This window comes from Anastrepha ludens, chromosome 5 (genome assembly GCF_028408465.1).
Source record: "Anastrepha ludens isolate Willacy chromosome 5, idAnaLude1.1, whole genome shotgun sequence".
NCBI classification, from domain to species: Eukaryota; Metazoa; Arthropoda; class Insecta; order Diptera; family Tephritidae; genus Anastrepha; species Anastrepha ludens.
In genome coordinates, this window is record NC_071501.1 from 37,205,246 (window position 1) to 37,226,115 (window position 20,870).

Genomic DNA, 20,870 nt, shown 5'->3' on the forward strand with positions numbered 1-20,870 from the left:
TTTAAGTTCGGTTCACCGCGGCACCCATTTGTTTATTAAGGTCTTCGACTTGTTGAAATATTCTGCTGCAAATGCGCGTGAATATTTGGACCTTTAGGGTGTGTACATAGGAAAAATGCTTCAAATTGTTTTTCATACACGGAACACGTTTTATAAAAACAAGGTACGCTTTCTAATTATTTGGACTTAGTTGGCCCCTTCTGTTCCCCAGGCGGTGGAGCCACTTAGCTGCTCTAATAAGAGATTAAAAATTGCGAATACCTAAGTCTGTCAGAGATCCCAAAAGGTATGAGAAGTAAGACAGCGGTACCGCAGAAAAAGCGTTCAAAATTATAGACTTTGATATATAGCTTCAATTTGTTGATATAGCTTCAATAGCTGTCCTTAAAAGGAAGCTCCATTCATCAGACTAGACGAGTTATCTCACAAGTAAGCTGAGTGATCCTTCTGTTCAACACGAACATCGAACTGCTAGAACATTCTTCACAAATTTTAGTATACTCGTACGAGACTCGTTACGTACATTTTCGCGTTAGAAATTTCTTTCAAAAATTCGCACAACATTCCACAATAACATAAATATTTACTTTAGCAGTGAGTTTTCCATATTTCGAAATGATTTTTAAGAGTAAAGCGGTCTATTTCGTGTCGCGGAAAGTTTTTCAAACTAACACAACATAATATTGAAAATCTCTATAATAGCTGATCGACTCTATAATATAGAACGGGTGTTCAAATTGGAGGTTTTTCTAGAGATTTCCAATAGGGGTTTTTTTGACAGATCACGCGGGACTACTGTCAAACTAAATACATAATTTTTTTGAGTATTTATTGCCATTTCATCACGGAAATCGTACAAATGAATTACGAAAATCGACGCTCTGTGAAAAGTGTTCATCGCGCGCTCAGGCCAACTTATGGTGTACATAACCGGCCTACCAAACGCACTATAAACCATCGTCAAAATTGAAGTTCATTTTACTTTATTAGATGATATTCGACCGATTAGACAAAGTACATCCTCAAGTGCAGAGAGTATTTTATTTATTTATTTATTTATTTATTTATACAAATAGTACATAGTAAGACTAAGGTCTTTTGATAGTACTTCAACAATATTATAAAAAAAAACTGGAATGTTTTTAACATACAAGTTTCTTAATCTAAATTTTACACCAGTTCATTTACAAATCAATCCAATATATTTAACTTAACTATAATAAGAAGAAGAAAAAAAAAAAAAAAATAGCAGTATGAAAAGAAAAGAAGGATTTAGAAAAGAACAAGAAAAAAACAAAAATAGTACAAGTAATTAGAGAATGTAAAGAGAAATGTAATGCGCTACTTTAATGCAATCAAACACTTTTAAAATAATTATAGACTTGTGCCCTGAAGTTAGATCTGTTAAGTCCAGCCTTCACAGTGTCGGGTAATGAGTTCCACACTTTAGTAGCGTTAATGAAAAATAATCTAGATGATGGTAGGTAATTAAATTTTGGAACGATGAATTTGTTGTGTCTGCGAGACCTTACTGGTATCAACTTCTCTGTCAGATAGGGAGGAGACCTGAATAATATAAGTTTGCACAAAAATATGCAATTCCTAGCAGATAAATAGCTATTAAGGCAACAGCCTAGTAGCCTTGATCTGAAGGCAGAGATATGGTCATATCTGCCAATCCCATATACATACCGCGTGGCGTTATTAAACGCCACATTAAGTTTATGGCAAGATGTGGAGTCGAGTTTGCTGTATACCACCTCAGAGTAGGTGATGAGAGGCATAATTAGCTGGAGAACTAATTTGCGCCTCGTTTTCTCTGGCGTGAATGTTGCGGAGACACTCAGCTTTCGCAATGTAGCGTAAATATTCCCCACAACCCTATTTATATGGTCAGCACAGGTAAGTTTTGTGTTAAGAATAAACCCCAAATTTTTTACCTTATCCATAAAGGTAAGGGAACTTGTACCTATCCACAATTTAGGGATATTGTCAACATGCACAACACTATTACATATAGGTAAGACATATGACTTTGACGCGTTCAGACATAATGAGTTATCGTTAGCCCATACAGAAATAGCAGACAAATCACTGTTTATTTTGAAACATAAATCTTCAACGAGACCAATACGACTGGACAAGTACAATTGTATATCATCAGCATACGCATGGACATTCACGTACTGACAAACGGTAAAAACATCATTGACAAAAAGACTGAATAAAAGTGGACCAAGAATAGACCCTTGCGGAACACCAGTTTGTACGTATCGTGACTGAGATGTTAATTTACTGGTCTTGACCTTCTGCGTTCTGTCACTAAGGTAGCTGGCCATGAGCTTCACCGCACTGTCTTTGGAGCCGAAATAGTGTTTAAGCTTCAAACATAATAATTTGTGATTCACTGAGTCAAATGCTTTAGAAAAGTCAAGTAAACAAAGTAGAGTCAAGTCTCCGTTGTCAAAACTAATTCTAATGTCGTCCATTATTTTAACCATTGCAGTCGAGCAACTGTGACTTTGTTTAAAGCCAGATTGTAGTGGAGAGAGTAGACGATTGTTCTGTACAAATGATGAAATTTGCGTGGCCATCAAGTTTTCGCAAACTTTGGAAAATGCGGGCAGTATGCTGATAGGTCTATAGTCACCAGCATAAATATATTAGCATTTGTCTTTTTTGCGACTGGGAAAACTATAGCCTTTTTCCATGCTGCTGGGAAACATGAACTAGTCAAGCAATGGTTTATTATGGGTAAGGGGCCCTATTATATATTGTATGACTATACGGACGAATTTTAGCGAGATGCCATCATCGCCTACAGCATTAGACTTTATTTTGGATAAAGCTTTCAGGACATCTACCTCACTAACGGTCAAAAATTGAAACTGTTCTTTTAGAGTAGCACAAAGTGAGGACTCTTTTAAAATAGGAGCACAATTTGTTTTCTTACCAACACTAATGAAGTAGTCATTGAGTTCATCAAGGTCAATCTCACATTCGGAACTTTCCTTGCCATGGATTTTAAATTTTTTTAGGTTGCGCCACAGTTCTCTTGTTGGAAGTGACGGATCAAGTTTTGAGTAACTGTACCAACGTTTCGCTTGTCGTATTATTGCAGTGGTTTCATTTCGGACTACCTTGTACCGACGCCAAGAAGTATCCGTCAAGTTTTTTGCTGCTGTAAATGAGAGTTCTGCCGAAGACCCGGAGGAATCGATTCGGCGCCGATTTTACACAAAGATCTTGGTTTGAAAGCACATAAAATACATTTAGTCGAAGATTTGAAGTCGACCGATCTTACAAAGCGTCATAATTTCAGTTGTTGGATGCTTGAAAAACTCGCCAAAGATCCGCATTTTGTTTGGAACCCAAACTTTATCCAGCGATGAGGCTCACTTTTGACTTAATGGCTGCGTTAATAAGCAAAATGGCCATATTTCGGCTAAAGAGCAACCAGAAGCCATACAAGAACAGTCATTACATTCATTGAAAATAACCCTTTGGTGCGGCTATGGGGACTATGGGCTGGAGGAATCATCGCCCCATATTTCTTCAAAGGTGAGGCTGGAGCCAATGTAACAGTGAATGGCGCCATGATAAATAACTTTTTGCTGCTGGAAATTGTAGCCCGTGATCACCATAATATTTGGTTCCAACAAGACGGCCATGTTGCCCGTGAAAAAAAAATGTATTTGCTGCATCATCGTTTCGGTGAGCAATTTATCTCTCGTCTCGGACCAGTGGATTCGCCACCAAGATCGTATGATATCACACCTTTGGACTTTTATTTGTGGAGGTATGTAAAGTCTAAATGCTTTGTGGATAAATCAGCTTACTTTGAGGTATTGGAAACCAACATTACTAAAGTTATTCTCGAGATACCGACGGAAGTTCTACAGCAAGTCATTCAAAATTGGTGTAATACGGATGGCCGAATTACGGCGCAGTTGTGGTCAGTATTGGAAAGGGTTTAACTTAAAAAAAAATTGCATGCAAGGAAATAGTAAAATAATAAAGATTGCCCAATCAATTTGAATCTTCGTTGTTTTATTTCAATTTAAAATCCGATACCTCTGAAGTGATCATCCTTTACCTAAAATATTTTGAGATTATGGGTGAAGTACTTACTATAGAGAGGGCTAACAGTGCATTCGTCACATGTTTTAACGAAATACGAAACGACTTGTTGCTTAAATTTGTATGTCATACATTTTATTCTAAAATTTATGGGTTTCTTGGAACATCAATTACCATATTTACACGACTCAGAGAATTGTTTTATAAGCTCCCTATTTAAAATACATATATACTATTATATACCCTTAGAAGTACATATTGTTGTGCAGAAGCACATATCTTTCGCAAAAACGATTATTTCATATGATCATCCACTTGATAGCTTTTTATGCACTATGTCAAATGATAGAGTTTCGTATCACCCACAATATCAACATCACTGCTCTCATCGTCATCCTCCTCATCGTCATCAACATCCGAGTAATCGTCCGTGGAGTAGTCATGTTGCAGAAAGCCCACGGCATTATCCAAATTGCCACCCGAAATGTTGCGCAACATTTGCAAATGTTGTTGATGGGGCGCTACAGCCAGATTTCCATGCATCAATGAAGGATGATGGTCTCCCAATGAGTCACCATTGCTTCCATTGTTACTGCCACGTAATTGTAAATGTGTTTGATGTGCGTGAGGGTGGGGGAGGGGAAGTGTATGTTGTTGATGAGTGGCGTGCTGCTGTTGCTGTTGTTGTTCGCGCGCATAAGCCTGCGCAGCGAAACTCTTTTCACCGCCATTTGTATTTTCCCCTCCATTATTACTTCTATTCGTATTGCTATTCTGATTGTTGTTGTTGTTGCCGCTGGTGGTGGTGGTATTATTGCCGTGAGATGATATCGAAGTATTATTGCTGCTTTTTGCACTGTGACTACTGCTGCTGCCACTCCCGCTGCCATCTGAACGTGAAAAGTCAACGGGTTCTGCAAATGGGATTTCATGAAGTTTAATCAAAGTTGTAAGGAAAGTTTATACTTTTGTGCAGTTTGCAAAAATGAAATTACGTAAAATATTTAGTGTTTCCAACAAATACAGTCCCAAAAGCGTGAAGTTAATGGAGAAGAAAACTTTGTCGAGTTTTCCTAACTATGTTGCCACCAGCAAATTTCATCATACTTTTGTTGTTAATATTGCAAATGTAGAGGAGATTCTTTATTAAAAGGAATTGTTTTAAAGTAGCGCTGTGCTTGGCTGAAACTATCTCGCTGCCGTTTAGATTTTTTTCCACCACTGGAAAGTAAACTCTCAAATTGACTTCAGGCATCTAACACGACATAATTTATTTTTACCATTTTTTCACATCTTGTCAACTTTGACAAAAAAAAAATATTCTAGTCCCGGCGCGACTAAGAGCCAATTTAGAGTCATCCTGGGTGGGTGGAAAGTAATGCGCGTCGAACTTGGGGGAAGTGTAGGTACTTATAGAGAAGTCAAGGGCCTGGGCATGCACGCACGGTTAGCGAAACCAAAGGGTCTTATTGACACTTCGGTTTCATCGTATTCACTTTTTCGTATTTTCATTCAAGTACACCAAAATTCAAGTGAATGACCAAAGATAATTTTCCGCTTAAACGTCAAACAACACGGCAAATATTTTTTATGAGCAGCTTTTTCATGGCAGAAATACACTCGGAGGTTTGCCATTGCCTACCGAGGGGCGACCGCTATTAAAAAAAACGTTTTTCTTTATTTTGATCTTTCACCGTGATTCGAACCTACGTTCTCTCTGAATTCCGAATAGTAGTCACTTACCAATCCATTCGGCGACGGCGGCCGCAATAATATCCACCGTCGAAATGCAAAGCTGACTACACAAGGCGCGATCTTTAACGAAACGGGGGATATGATAGATGTGCGAAACCACTTACTTAGTAAAATGAAGCCGCAAGAGAAGAAAATAATGGAACCAGCATGTAAAGAGAATGGCGCGATCGGTTGGCAGAGATTGTGATTAAAGTTCAATTTAAAATACCACGACCTCCAGATCGAAAACCACCAAAGCGTTGGCAGGAGTTTTGCACGACTGGATCCCGATGCGAATGATGCAATAATTAAAATTTTATTTAAAAAAACCATAATATATTGTTATTTTTTTCATTGGAAAAACAAGACCAGGGCTTGCAATAAAGATGAAGAAGAAGAAGTTGCGCCGGACAGTTCATTGAGGTCTTTTCCAAATTGATTTTGTGGCATTACAATGACCTTTTGAACGTCTACGATTAAGAGTAGTTTCTAATAATAACTACATACCTTAAACATTCATATAATCAAACAGTTCGGAAGCCTCTTGAGTCTGTTACAAACATCTGGAAAATTATGACAGACCGCCACAAATCCCTGCGAATAGGAAGTCTTGCTTACAGGTACGAAAGTTCTACTTTCATTTTCTACAAACTCATTAGAAATTAAATTTTTCTTAAAAAAGAGAGTACAGAATGAAAACGTCTTATTGCTTGGAGTACTACCAAAATAATAGGGCCAGAATGGTACACGAAACGATGCAGTGCAAGTAAAGGTGTGATAGTTGCAGGAGTTCTAAGCATTGAAAGATATCCTTTAGACGTTTCAATCTCTCAATATTAATGATAAAGTAAGTGCTGAAACACCTCCAACCGCATGCAGAGTACGTCTATGACATGTGGCCTTATAAATTGTAATTTTATCTACCACACGGAAGGTAAAGCTCTAAGTCGGATTGCATGTGATGATTAAAATGTACATCAGTATATGCTATCCGCTAGAGCTGTCGAACGTATCGGTAGTGCGCATTATATGATTTACTACGCCGTAGCCGAATATGTTGGTGCGTGACTATCAATCGGTAGTGCCCGGCTTCGAAATCCAGGTACACTGTGAGCACGAAATACCAATTGATAGAAAAGGTTTTTTCTAATAGTGGTTGCCCCTTGATAAGCAATAATTTAGATTTATTGGAGGTCTGCACTTCGACCTTATGGCCTTTTGTGCCTCCATCCAGACCCAGTTCTCTTATTATACTTAAAATAGAGCTGGGTTAGACTGAGCGTTTGTGCCTTTCTTCTGGCTGCAAATGGTCGAGAAGTCTAAACCTTCTCCGTACTTAAGCGCTACATTCAAGGAAAGGGTGCATTGGAGTCTCGTAGGATTGGTGACAGAAACGATAGGAGTCAATGGACCATATCCCGATCATGTGCAGATGACCACGCAGTCTGCAATGGCCTGCGAGAATGCCCATAACCATTCTCAGTTTATCCTTGGGGAGAGTTATGAGATTTTTAAACCTTTTGGTAGCATCGCCCCAGTATGGATTTCGCTTGGCGTAGCCCTATAGTTTGGTGCCAACTAACCTCTCTTAGCATTAGCTCTTCACTTCTAAGCTTCTCCTTGACAGTGTGTTATCCCATAGCAAGCGAGGGCTCGGGTCCTATTAATGGCGAGGTCGCAGTCTCTTGCCAATGCATCCGGATTCGATTGTGTGTACTTAACAGATTCTATTTCTCGATACTCTCACGGACTACTGACGACTTAAGCTTACAGGAAGCCTTTAGTGCCGCTCAGAACGGAAATTCGCTCATTCCGGAAGTTCCTATCTAAGTTAAACTCTGCACACAGACAGATGGTATACACCTCCGCTTGGAAGATGCTTGGCAAACTACCCATCGGCACAGAATGCACGGTTTTGCAAGCAATAGCGAGCCTATGAGTGCATTTTTGCTATGAAAAAGCTCTTCATAAAAATCATCTGTAGGTTTGTTTCTTCACTTGTAGAAAAACATCACGATACACACCACGATTTGGATAAAATACCTTATTTCTTATATGTTTACATTTTTATTCAAAGTGACGGAAAGCCAATAACAGCCGCTGCAGATTTAGGCAAGGACATTTCTGCCCGTGTGTACCCCGCCTACAATTACGTCTGAACGAATTTTCTGCTAGGCAGGTTTCATTATAAACAGCCAGCGATCAACCTTGAAGCGTAAAACGGTTCATGCGCTAATATTTCTTAAAAAATATTAAATGAAATTTGTGTGACCCTAAATATATAACTTTAGTATATAGTGCAATGAAAATAATGAGTTTATTAATTTATTTTGCGTTCAATTTTAATTGTATATCTGAATTTCTATACATGAACTTTGAATACCTCATGAACTAGTTTGATAGCTTTAATATCCGCTGAAAGAACGGATATTTCATTTTATCCAACGGCACACTTGGTTACAGGGGCACTACTAAAGTATTTTACTGCCGGTCTGTATATGAGATGTGGTTTTTTATAGGCATAGGTAAACTGGTATTGGAAATTCTGCATAAAAACGAACAGCCAGTGGCCGTCAGCTGTTTACTCTGAAGCTTTCTTTTTCGAATGCAAACCAAAAGGTTTCATTCCAGCTTCAGGATTTTTTTTCAGCTTCGCTGGGTCCTTGACCAAGAGATGCGACATCTAAGGTTATAAGTGTAACACCAAGACTAAGCGTCGGCTCATTCCGAATTTTTCATTAGCTAAGTACAGCATCCAAGTGTGAGATCTACTGCCTTATTCACCGGGCAGTCGTGCAACTTTTAAGGCATGAATGGTCATGGATGAGCATTAATTTTTAGTCCCGGCGATGTTTATTCACGCGCGTTCGCGTTGAAATGAAGTAGCCAGAGTTTTGTAGAGATGCCATTATCTTGCGGTAAGGCATGAATATGCAATTTAACATCGCTGGTTTTCCGAAATCTGCTTAAGAAGAATTCGCTCGTTTGGCCGATGAAAGTAACAGCTAATAAAATCAGTAATTTCGTCAATAATGAAAAAACGGCTTCAGAGTTTACAGTTTACTACCTCAATTGAGGAGGCTCAATGCGGTTTTTCCTTGGAACCATGAGAAATATATATATGTATATATTAGGCTCATTGCTCCGTAAAAATCATATTCTAGGGATCAAAATAAGAAACTTTGCCGAAGGAACCATACCTCTAAAACGAATTCTGATGTCCCCCAATTTGGGTCGAACTTTTAGTGTCTTTTGTGGGGAGGCAAAAAAATCGCCCATTGCTCTGTGAAAATCATATTCTGGGGATCAAAATAGGAAACTTTGCCGAAGGAACCATACCTCTAAAACGAATTCTGATGTCCCCCAATTCGGGTCGAACTTTTTAGTTTCTTTTCTATAACCCACTTAAATTAATTTTTTCATTTACATTTGTAAATAGGTAGTATTATAAATAAATAATAAATATTATTATAAATAAATAAAAATAAAGAAAAAACATAGCCATTTAGCCAAAAATGGTGATATTTTTAAATTGGGGGACATCAGAATTCGTTTTAGAGGTATGGTTCCTTCGGCAAAGTTTCTTATTTTGATCCCTAGAATACGATTTTCACAGAGCAATGAGCGATTTTTAAATCGACCCGCCCTAATATATATGTATATATGTATATATACCTCCCTAAGCAAAAGTAAGGAAACATTCTCATCTATAAGTTAGATATCGAAGGGTTGGAACTCATTCTGGCCAATTTTTTTGGGTTATGATAATCTTAATATACATCAAACGATCGACTTCTTGAAATGAAAAATAAAATTCGGGTCTATTGATGCCAAAGAGTTAATGAAAATTTAATCAAAGCATCAACGTTACAACGTTACGCGGGTGGATCCGCAGGGTTAGGTGAAAAGAGTAACTTTAGTGGCATCATAGTGGGTCTGTAGTAGGCCAGAGTGCGCCACCTTACCTAACCTAACCTATCAACGTTACGTTATGGACTATTTCAGCCTATAAAAATCTTTTACTTATTGCAATTAAAAAAACATCGACACTTTTGAAATAAAAATTGCTCTTTTGAAATTGCCCAGATATGAAAAACTAAACCTAGCCACGTCAAACCTCCATAAAAATACTCCATAAAAGTTATGTAGATTGAAAATTGTATAAAGTTGTCATTATTTAAGTTGATTTTTAGTCATTTGTAAATATTTATGAAAAAAAAAATCAAAAAAGAAAAAAAAAAATTGAAACTGGTTAATTTACCACACTTATATTATAATAAAATAAAAAGGACAGCTCACCATTTGTGTGGTCCCGTCGTCTCATCTGTTTCTTATGCTTCATACGCCGATTCTGAAACCACGTCTTCACCTGTGTCTCACTTAAACCCAATGCAGTAGCCAACTCGACACGTTCTGGTGTGGATAGATACCTCTGTGCCTCGAAACGTTTCTCCAGCCCCGACAGTTGTGGATCGCTAAAGACAGTACGCGCTTTACGCCGTCGGCAATGCCGCAATGCATTCACACCCATACCCAAGCCCAAAGCCAATTCGGGCACACAGCCGGCGCCACCGAAAAGGTGCCCCCCACCAAACAGGCTTGCTGAAAAAATACAAATATTTTTATGAAATAATGTCTAATTAAAGTTTAGGGGTTAGTTGTCTAATTGAATCGGAAAAGTTTGGTGTTTTTAATTTGTATTTAAGTTTATTTTTATCGAATTCACATACACACACACACTCACACATTATGCATGTGGTGTTAATTACATTATTCCTATGGTTGAAAACTTACCCTGCGACAGAAAATAAGGGTCCACTGATTTGTAGGCACCCGAGGAGGGCGACAAGTAGCCCAGCGTCATTTGTAAGAAGCCATGGTCACTGTATGCTGCACTTGGATACAACACCGACGCTGGATGCGGATGTTGTGGTGCAGGTGGTGGTAGTGGTGGCGGTGGTACTGTCACTTGCTGTGCGGATTGCGTCAAATAGCTGCTGGCTGTTGTGGGTGAAGTAATTTGATGTGTCGAAATCAGTGTTGCTCCGTTATTGTTATTGCTTGCATGTGCGTGTGTGGCTGCTGCATGCAGGAGCGTTGGCGATGGCAGTGAAGCGGACGAAGATGATGAGATCGAAGAGGGTGCGGTTAAAGCGGAAGAGAAATTAGGACGTTCGGTTGGCTTGAAGCTGTTGAAGAAGAGTGAAAATGGAAATTACTTTACAGAAAACTAAATTTTATATTTTTACTAATTAAATAGTTTACTAGCGGTCGTTGGTGGTCCAGCCTGCCAAAATGTTAAAAACTACGTAGAAAAAGAGGCACCGAAAATAATAGTAGGTGTTTTTAAAGCGCTATTTTCTTATTATTTCATTCACCTAGCACAGGGATCGGCAACCTGCGGTTCGCAAGTCATATGCGGCTATTCGCCACTGTGCGGCTCTTGAGTTCTACAGGTACAGATGGAACATACCAATAGCAGATGAGAAAGTTTTGTAAGCTTTTGAGAAAAAAATTCTCCCTAAGTATTGTGATGGGTGGGACAGCGAGCTGTATGAGCTATATAAAGAGCGGCGCTCCAGCAAGGCTAGTTTACGACATGACAGCCCAAAGAGGAAGGCGAGAAAGGGGAAGGCCAAATCTTCGTTGGAAGGACAACATGCTGCAGGACCTGTCAGCGCGCGTGATTTCTAACCGGCACCAGCGAGCGCAGGACAGAAATAGCTGGCGCGCTATTTTGGATTCAGCCAAAACTCGCACACGGTTGTAGCGCCACATAAGTAAGTAGGTAAGATTTTTAAGCAGTGCGTTATTTTCTTATTGTTTCATTCGTCCAACACACAATTCTCAATCCGCTTATGAAATAGTTGTTTATATCCACAGCCAACGACAGCCATATCCTCCCTCTAAGTGTATTAATACTCTTCCTGCCCAAGAATGATGGAAAGAAGATTGCGCCCATCAGAGAGTGCGTGACGACACGTTATTTGATATTTTGAAAGTGCAAATTTAATTTTTGGCTCCATTTAAGGTTATGCAAAAATATTAAATGAGATTGAAAAGATTCTTAAGATGGAAAACATTTTTACACATTTTAAAAGGCGTTGGAATTTACTGAATGCGGATTGAAAGCATAGAGGTGTAATCTTTTTTTTTTTAAATAAGCCACAAAATACCAGAAAATACTAAAGAAACTATACTGACATTTTTACAAAAAGACTACCTTATCTAGTTACATAACCTCAAATGGTCTTGCTTAACAAAAAAAACTTATAAATTAAATTGTACATAAGCATAACACATTTATTTAAAAAAAAGCACATTCTAAAGACAATTTGTCACGCATACAAAGTTCTTTAAGTAATTCAATAAAAATTTGGTATTTTATTTTCTTTAAGTGGGCATTTTAGTGCTTTTTTATATCTAAAACTAGGCAACACTGCAGTAGTGAGAGAAAAATTTTACTGCTGAAGGCAGAAGAACACCAACAACAACTGCAATCGCGGCAATGCTACCAGATGTTAAAAAAAAGTAAAGCTAAATAAAGCTGAGTGAATTATTGAACTAATTTTTAAAAAATGTATATCTTACAAAATTATAAACATTACATTTTAATTAGAACAGGCTAGAAAAATGTCATGAATAAAGAACTAAAACTCCGAGACTAAATAACAAAAAAAAAATGCTAAATCAAGTTACGAAAATGGCCATACTGCGCTAAAACCACGTAACTCATTGTCAAATTCGCTGAACGCAAAGTAACGGAACCACGATAGGCGCCATCTCATTATTTTTCCCCTCATGCTTCCTGCCAATTGTAATACGTTTTCCATAGAGTATCCGGGCAACAAGATTCAACAGATTGCTGAGCAAATGGCACTTCGGAGAGTCTACTTCCAAGTCAAGGAGGTATTCAATGTATGACAGCTACTACTGGTAACAAGAACTTAACTTCAATCTTTTGTGTGAAGCGAAATATAGTCACAATCTGGCCACTCTAACTCAAGATTTTTAATACTGACTAGCTTATCGTCAGTGACCTACACGTTTTCATTGGAGCATAAAAACATTTTACACCCTGACTGCATCTTTTTTGGGTGTTCGGTCGAGCTCTTCCTCCTATTTGTAGAGTGCGCCTTGATGTTTTCTACAAATGGATGGATCTTCAGTTTTACGCCACGTCCATTAGAAAAAAATTTCTAACAATAGGTACAATTTCGTACATCTGCACTTTAGAATGGTATTTACACACAAACACGCTCGGTTACGGCGGCCGCCCATTTTCAGAATTCAGCAAACAAATTCGACAGATTCAATGTCGAAATAATTCCTCCTGTTTGCGGCGATACGCGAACCAACACAATTTCTGGCATTTCAGTGTGCTGTACGCCTCAACCAAGTTGACGCCATCGAACGTAACAAATAGAAGACATAATGAGCAATATTTGGACTAAGTATTGAGCTAGGAAAGGCATCCCATTTTAAAGTTGTCCGGTCTGAGTTGTTTTAACCACCTGGCCAACATATTACCGAGCGTTGTTGAATTAATACGGCCAGATATAATATTTCTCTGGAGACAGCTTGGATTTTACTTGCAAATAATCGAGGCAACTGGCTCATGGAACAATTATGAAAATATTCTTTATACGGATAAAAAATATTTATAATAAGAGTTGGCATTAAAGCAAAAGGCGATCATTTTGAATAAATTGTAATTTTACATAAATATTTTAATATTATCAATGATGAAAGGGAACTAAACTGGGTCCAAACTAAACTTTATATGCCCGCTCATATTTTAGTAAAATTTAAGCTGGTTGTTAATTTTTGGAATCAAACAAATTCATAGGCAACTATAGTAATAGCTTTTAACATCAGATAGGCGGGCGGAAATTTAGTCTCCATCCGTTAGCACGGGCGATGAGCGAGTGCGCCGACTGTTTGTTTGATGACAGAAGGTACTTCGTTTCGCCTCGTTTACCACCATTCGCTTTGCTTCTTTATCCAGTTGGGAAAAGGCAGAACTATCAGCGCAGTTGTTAAGATCGATGCATTCAATATCATCGGCATACGCCAACAATTGTACGCTCTTACGAAAAACTATAGCTGAGCGATTAAGTTCTGCGGCCCGCACGATCTTTTCCAGTATCAAGTTAAAGAAGAAGTGAAAAAAATTAACAAACACTACCATTTTTGGGGGTGGTAAAAAAATAGCATTGTTGCTAAGCCTTTAGTGGTAGTTAATTTTTTTCAATATCACTAAATTTTCAGTGAAACATTATCTTTAACCTTCGGTAGAAACACTTTTTTTTTGACGTAAACGACACACTGCGGTTAATTTCACTCCAATTCATGAACTTGGGGAGTTAAAATTAATTCATGAACAAAGAGAGTTAAAGTTTTTATTTACAATTTTGTTTCGTATGTATTTAGATAAAATAAAGTTAAAATGGGTTGCCTAATTTAATTTATTCGAAGATATCAGATAATTTAATAACACGCCTGGATTTTATTCACATAAAGAAAATTCTAATCAGAAATAAGCTTTTCGTACGAAGAAAAAAATATATGTATCGGAAAATTATCTTGGACTATGGAAACTTTTGTGATTAACTTCCTTTTCCTTCCTTCGGCAAAGTTTCTTATTTTGATCCCTAGAATATGATTTTCACAGAGCAATGGGCGATTTTTTTGCCTCCCCACAAATCGACTCGGCCTAATATACATATATATATAGCAACCGAAATAATCTCATACTTGAATGACGATGATACGAGCATCTTATAAAAAAATGCTTTCCTTTTATAAAGAAAAATGTTTTTAAAATACTACACACCTCTTCTTTCCTCCACGCTAGTGGAAATACTTTTTTCTTTTGCCAGAATTGTCCATCGATCCACAAGCCAAAATATCACTGACGGTAATTGTGGAAAGTTAATTAAATAAAGCAAAATAAATATTTCGATAATTATGTTTTTCTACTTGCGGTGCGGTAAAAACTTCTAACTAATCGAACTTATGGTTTATTTTGAAACATTTCCTTATACGGCTTCAGCTCAAATATTCTTATTTTTATTCTTCCAAAAGCAGAGTTCCGTTACTGAAAAATGTTAATTATCACTAAAGATTTACACTATCAGTAAATGTTTAGTGACAATGTAATTTTTTGAATTGCTCCTTTAGTGATTTTCAACGGTCGAATGCCATCACAGCGGCCCTGGGACAGAATCTTGTGGCTAACCTCCAGATACTTTATATAATACTATGTGACGCCTTTCTTCGTATCGCATACCAGTACTCCATCCTCCAAGTAGCTTCTTATAATTTTTCTCAAGTATGCTGGAAGTTCCAAACCACGGAGAGCACGGGAATTTTTTTCCCATTTTGCGAAATTGAACACGTTTTTAACGCCTTAGGTAATAATCAAACTGTACACTTTTGTGCCGCTTTCCATCTAACTTCGCTGATCGCCTCTTTTGCCATCTGCTTCACCACCATGGCCGCAATCACAGTAGATCGCCTCCTGCTAAAACCAAACTGTGTCTCTGAGAGATTACGGATTTGTATACATATAATATCTTGTGTTTGCAAGCTTTCATTTGCTTTCGCTTACACTTCCTCTTATGTTTGTTTGTTTATTTACTGTACTGACGTCACGACCCTTGCGAAAGCGCAATCTTGTATTCTACCACTATTGGAATTAAAGTAAGTGTTGATGGAGTAATAGAGCATATCTTTAGTCACTTAAGTTTCTTTTCACTGTATTAGCAAAAGCAGAAATTATGCTTTGTTTGTGTAAAAGCTTGCTTGCATTTTCACGACGGACTTAACTTTCTCGAGTAAAGCAACGAAAGAGAAGAACCCAGACAGGTGCAAGAACAGGAAAAAGGGGATTTGGATAAGAGGATGACGACCAACAGTGGCAATTTACGTTTGTATTAACCGGTTCAAGCTGTTGTAGAACTTCACCAGGTGTATGGTATCATAAGAGCCCAGTTGTCGAAATCTTTGCCCGATGAGAGCACGGCAGCTGAGAAGAAGGTGTTGAGATGATTCCACCTCATCCTCCGGACAGCTTCTGCAGAAAGGATTTGAAGCAATCCCGCATGGACCCCTAACAGACAATGTCCGTTAAGAATACGCACCCAATTCCAGAGCTGCTGCTTTGTTAGCCTCAGAAATTCCCTCGAGCGTTTTTGATCTACACGGGATTGGAAGGATCTCGCGACCCTGCATGTTTCCGCATTATCCCAGCGCTCGCTGAGTTGGCGCGAGGCCCATGCTTACAGAAGTAGACCTCAAATTCTCCAGAAAGCCCTGATTCTCTCATTTTACGATAAAACCTGTCTCCAGGGTCCCCTGTTTCGCCAACTCACCAGCTCAGCAGTTTCCCTCTATGTTACCGTGACCGGGAGCCCGGATGAGCCTAATACTGAAGTATTCGAATGCAGTCGAAAGGGAAGTCAGTCATTCCCCAACTAATTTCGAACGCACAAGCAACGAGAAACAGAAGCAAGCAACCAATCCACCACTTCCTTAATTGCCCTGTAGAACTTGATTGCCTTGAATCTTAATTTACGCTCCAAGGTGTGAAGAGTAGCATGATAAGCATGAATGAATGTCTGATCATCACTTGAAGGCCTCGAACCGCCATACATGCAATTTCTGTTTTGTTTTGAGAGAGATGCCCCAGTATGCGTCTGAAACCCAAGGCTACTCTTGGGTACTACAAATTGTTGAAGTTGTTACGACGGATAGTGCGTCCCAGATGATCTTGCTGGGGGTACTACTCATACTCAGCAGATTCTTTATGAAAAAGAACGCTTTGGTATGTAACACTTGCAAGCTGTTTATTAAAAAAAAAATATTTATCTAAGTGTATACATATACGAGTACACTGGGAACCAAAAATAAACGGGGGTGCCCATATTCAAAAAATATATATAAATAAAGAACCTATTCACGAATTTTTAAGAAATCATTTGCGCGTTGAATATATTTAATTTTTAACTGTTCAATATGCACAATTGTTGTTTTAATAGTAACGGCAACTCCGTTTACGTTATTACTTAAATAACCGCAATAGCATAATTTTTCAAAGTCAAACAAAAAATGGGACACCCTAGCATATTTAAGTTACCTAACTGTATTCCGTTATTTTTCTTTTATAACTGAACTGCAGAAGTTAGTTTTATTTCTGCATTTCGGAAGGAAAAGTGTGCGTCCGATCCCGGAAATTTTAAAAACCCCAAGTCGACAGTATTTAATATATTGAAAGAATACAAGAAAAGTGGTACTGCAAGAGTTCTCAAATGTGACCAGGAGAAGAATTATACATTTCATAAACGAGAACCTGAACATTTCGGCAGTTAATATTGCCAAATCTTTTGTGGACGTACACCCACAAACTTTCAGAAATTTTCTGCACATTAACGAATGCAGATCGTACACTCGAAAAAATCGCCTTCTTTCAAGGATTCATGTGAATAAAAAGGTTGAACTATATCTACTAAATAATACATTAGCAATCCGAATGAATTTTGGAGCAACGTTATTTTCATCGACGAGCTGAAATTAAACTTATTTCCGCTGTTTTGTCTGGAAAAGGGAAGGTACAGCGATCAATCCGTCTAATGTGGTCGGTACTGTGAAACATGGTGACGGCCATGTAAGATTAGGGAAGTGAGTGCGCACGTTTTGTTTTATTGAAGATACTATGACTGAAACGAGTAATCAGAAATGTTGAAGGTTCATATTCCAATATTACAGTTACCAGTAACGTTCACCTTCATGCACGACAACGACCCAAAGCATTCTTCGCCGATTGTAAGAGCTGATTGCTTTACAGTGTAAAAAAAGTATTGCCTCATCCTCCTCAGAGCCCAGATCTCAGTCTCATTCAGCACTTGTGGGCTCACATTGAGAGATAATTGCGCAAACGACAGATTAGTGGTAGAAAAATATTCCAATAGATGTCATCAAAACTCCATGCAACATCTACAAGCATTTCGATATTTTCATTACTGTCCCACTTTAAGTTTGAGTTGTAAAATTAAACTTTCATGATATACTAATATACTTTCTCCTTTTATAATAAAATACTGATTGAATACTTAATTGAATACTTTATATTGGCTTTTGTCTTTTCAAAATTGATTGAACCTTTCTCAAGTTACAGAGGATTGAAGTCAGAACAAACAAGTGTCCCAGTTTGTTTTTGGTTCATAATAATCTAGAGAAAGTATGACTTGTCAGACTTTCATGCGAAGTCATATATATATACAGGGTCCGGCACTCGAAGTGTAATCAACTTCAGACCGCTTGCGCAGCTGATGCACGGGTATCGGCTGTCTGTTAGTTGGTTAATGAGTCCAGAGAGTAAACGCGAATAAAGAAAATCAGTAATGGATTTCAAACGTAATAGTGCGATTGCATTATATTGGGATGGAAAATCACAACCAGCAATTGTTCGTAAGCTCGAGCACTTTAAAGTTAATAAAAATTTTGTTTAGCACACCGTTATTCGTTACAATGATACTTTTAGCATCACGAAACGTCATGGAGGTGGTCATCGAAAGACTGCAACGTTACGTTAAATGGTTCAAAAAATGAAGAAGCGACTTAAACGAAATCCCCGACGAAGTGCTAATCAAATGGCATAAGAACTGAAAATATCTGACCGTAGCTTCCGTCGTATACTGAAAAATGATCTCAAAGTCAAGCCTTACAAGACTCAAAAGGCGCATGATCTTACACCAAAGCACCAACAAGTCAGACTTGTGAGAGCGAAGGAGTTGTTTCGCGTGGGCGAAAGCGGTCAATTTCCGAACATTGTGTTTTCTGACGAGAAAATTTTTCGAATTGAACTGGGAGTTTACGAATTGCTAGGGTTTATTGGGATAGGGTTTATTTGACCGACTGTTCATAAGAGAATTCGAGTAATCGATTGGTCACCAGGCGGCAGCACTCGTCACAGGTAATGGTTTGAGACGCTCTAACCGCAGAAAGGCGCTCTCCAATCGTTTTCATCGAGCTTGGCATGAAGGTAAATGTGAAATATTATCGGGAAAGTATACTGGAGGTTGATTTGAACCCTTGGGCAGACAAACATTCGGTGGCAGACCATCGACGTTTCAACAGGACTCGGCACCATCTCACAAAGCTCAAGTGAATCAAGAATGGCTAAAAAACAACGTTCCGAACTTCATAATGTCCATAGAAAGGCTCTCAAATTTACCAGGCGCGAATCCGATGGATTATTCTCTTTGAGCCGTTTTGGAGAGCAAGGTCCGAACTAAAAAATTCACCAGCTTGCGATTCGTTTCTGTACATTATTTACTTTGAATTTAATAAAAGTAATGTATGGCCTTTTTAATTGGTTACACACTTCGAGTGCCGTACCCTGCATATATATAATTGGCGCTTATACCCTTTTTGAGTCTTTGGTAGAGCTTCTCCTCCTATTTGTGGTGTGCATCTTGATGTTGTTCCACAAATGGAGAGACCTACAGTTTCAAGCCGATTCCGAACGGCAGATATTTTTATGAGGAGCTTTTTCATGGCAGAAATACACTCGGAGTTTTGCCATTGCCTGCCGAGGGGTGACCGATATTAGAAAAATGTTTTTCTTCATTTTGATGTTTCACCGAGATTCGAACCTACGTTCTCTCTGAATTCCGAATGGTAATCACGCACCAACCCATTCGTCTACGGCAGCCCCCCATGCTCTGCCATGCATTTCGATAAAATTTCAGGAAACAATTGTGAAAAACGATTTCATAAACAGCACATAGAAGTAGAGCTGATTAACAAGTTTAAAAAATATTGAACAGAAGCTTTCAATTTTCAGTCCTAAAGAATTTGTTTGGAAATCCCTTAGAAGTTCTTTATAATGGGAAAGCTTTTTTGCCATTTTTTTTTTTTTAATTGTTTCATAGAGTTTGTTTCTCTTGCCGAAATTGTCGAGAAAAATTATAGACTCTGAACTTGCAATAATTTAGGTTGAGGCATTAGCGGCAAAAATAAAATACTTTCTTCTGTGGATGTAAGAAAATTTTGAAAATTGCGAATTATTATTTTGTAGGCAGATGGTTGTAGTGTCCGATCTTTCGTTAAGTATCGCTTAAACAATCTAAAGTTTAGGCTCGTTGTCAAGGTGACCTTTCACACTAAAAAAATATTCTGGAATGCCAATATAATCACAGAAATAATCCAAGTTGCACGAATATCAGTAGTCGTAGCATCGCCCAGGAGCGAAAGATCGACCATAAAAAAAGTTTAAGCTGCAATATTTTCCTCAAACTAATATTAAGATTATACATTTTTTTTTCTTTAAAAAAATTTCGTCATGATATTAAGTGTGATTTCGAAAATTACCGCTGTTGTGCCACAAGCCGCATATACTCCTCATGCTCATCTAATGGGCTTAAGGGCGAATGCTTTGGATGCTGCTGTTGTTGTTGCTGCGACGGCTGCTGCTGTTGCGATGCACATTTCAACTTTTCATTATCACAATTATTTTTGCCAAATTTTCCGATGGCGGCTTTCACTTTGACGCTAACATTATTACTATTGTTATTATTGTTATTATTATTATTATTATTATTGCTGTTGGTGATATTGCCACTAGTATTATTGTTGTTGTTGTTTAAATTTTGACACAAAATATGTTCAATGGAGAATGGCGTCTTTGCCGTGACAATTGTAGCGATTTGCTGCTTGCTGGCGTCCACACCATTGCTCTGGGCCACGGCAAGACTGTTACCACTTGCGGTGGCCATTAGTGATTGCGGCGATTTTACGATGCGTTCACTAACTTGTATGGACATTTTTAATTGTGGTGTTTACCGACGATTCTTTTTATTTTTTTATAGGCCTTATATATGTATGCATGTGTATATGTACATATGTATTTTAATTGTCCAACAAATTATTGTGAAATAAATAGTTTTGCGAAATTATTATTTTTAATTCAATTGACACTGAGCGCTTAACGCTGAAGAGCCGCGGTGTGACAAATTCTTTGGCAGGACTACGAAATGCGCGCGTTCTGCTTC

The 20,870-nt window shown here is 38.1% G+C and overlaps 1 protein-coding gene across 1 annotated transcript; it reads right to left on the reverse strand.

Annotated features, from left to right (window-relative positions):
- Nucleotides 1-4,243: 4,243 nt before the first annotated feature.
- Nucleotides 4,244-20,642, reverse strand: LOC128864665 (brain-specific homeobox protein). The gene is made up of 4 exons (XM_054104421.1): nt 20,191-20,642; nt 10,609-11,003; nt 10,114-10,416; nt 4,244-4,994 (listed from the first exon to the last, which is right to left on the reverse strand). The coding sequence occupies exons 1-4, from the start codon at nt 20,640-20,642 to the stop codon at nt 4,414-4,416; spliced, it is 1,731 nt and encodes a 576-aa protein (XP_053960396.1). The 3' UTR covers nt 4,244-4,413.
- Nucleotides 20,643-20,870: the final 228 nt, after the last annotated feature.

Coding starts and splice junctions, on each gene's coding strand:
- LOC128864665 (XM_054104421.1), bottom strand. CDS start 20,642: ATGTCCATACAAGTTAGTGAACGCATCGTAAAATCGCCGCAATCACTA. Junction 11,004..20,190: donor CGGCTTGTGGCACAACAGCG/GTAATTTTCGAA, acceptor CTTCTTCAACAG/CTTCAAGCCAACCGAACGTC. Junction 4,995..10,113: donor ACGACGGGACCACACAAATG/GTGAGCTGTCCT, acceptor TCCCATTTGCAG/AACCCGTTGACTTTTCACGT.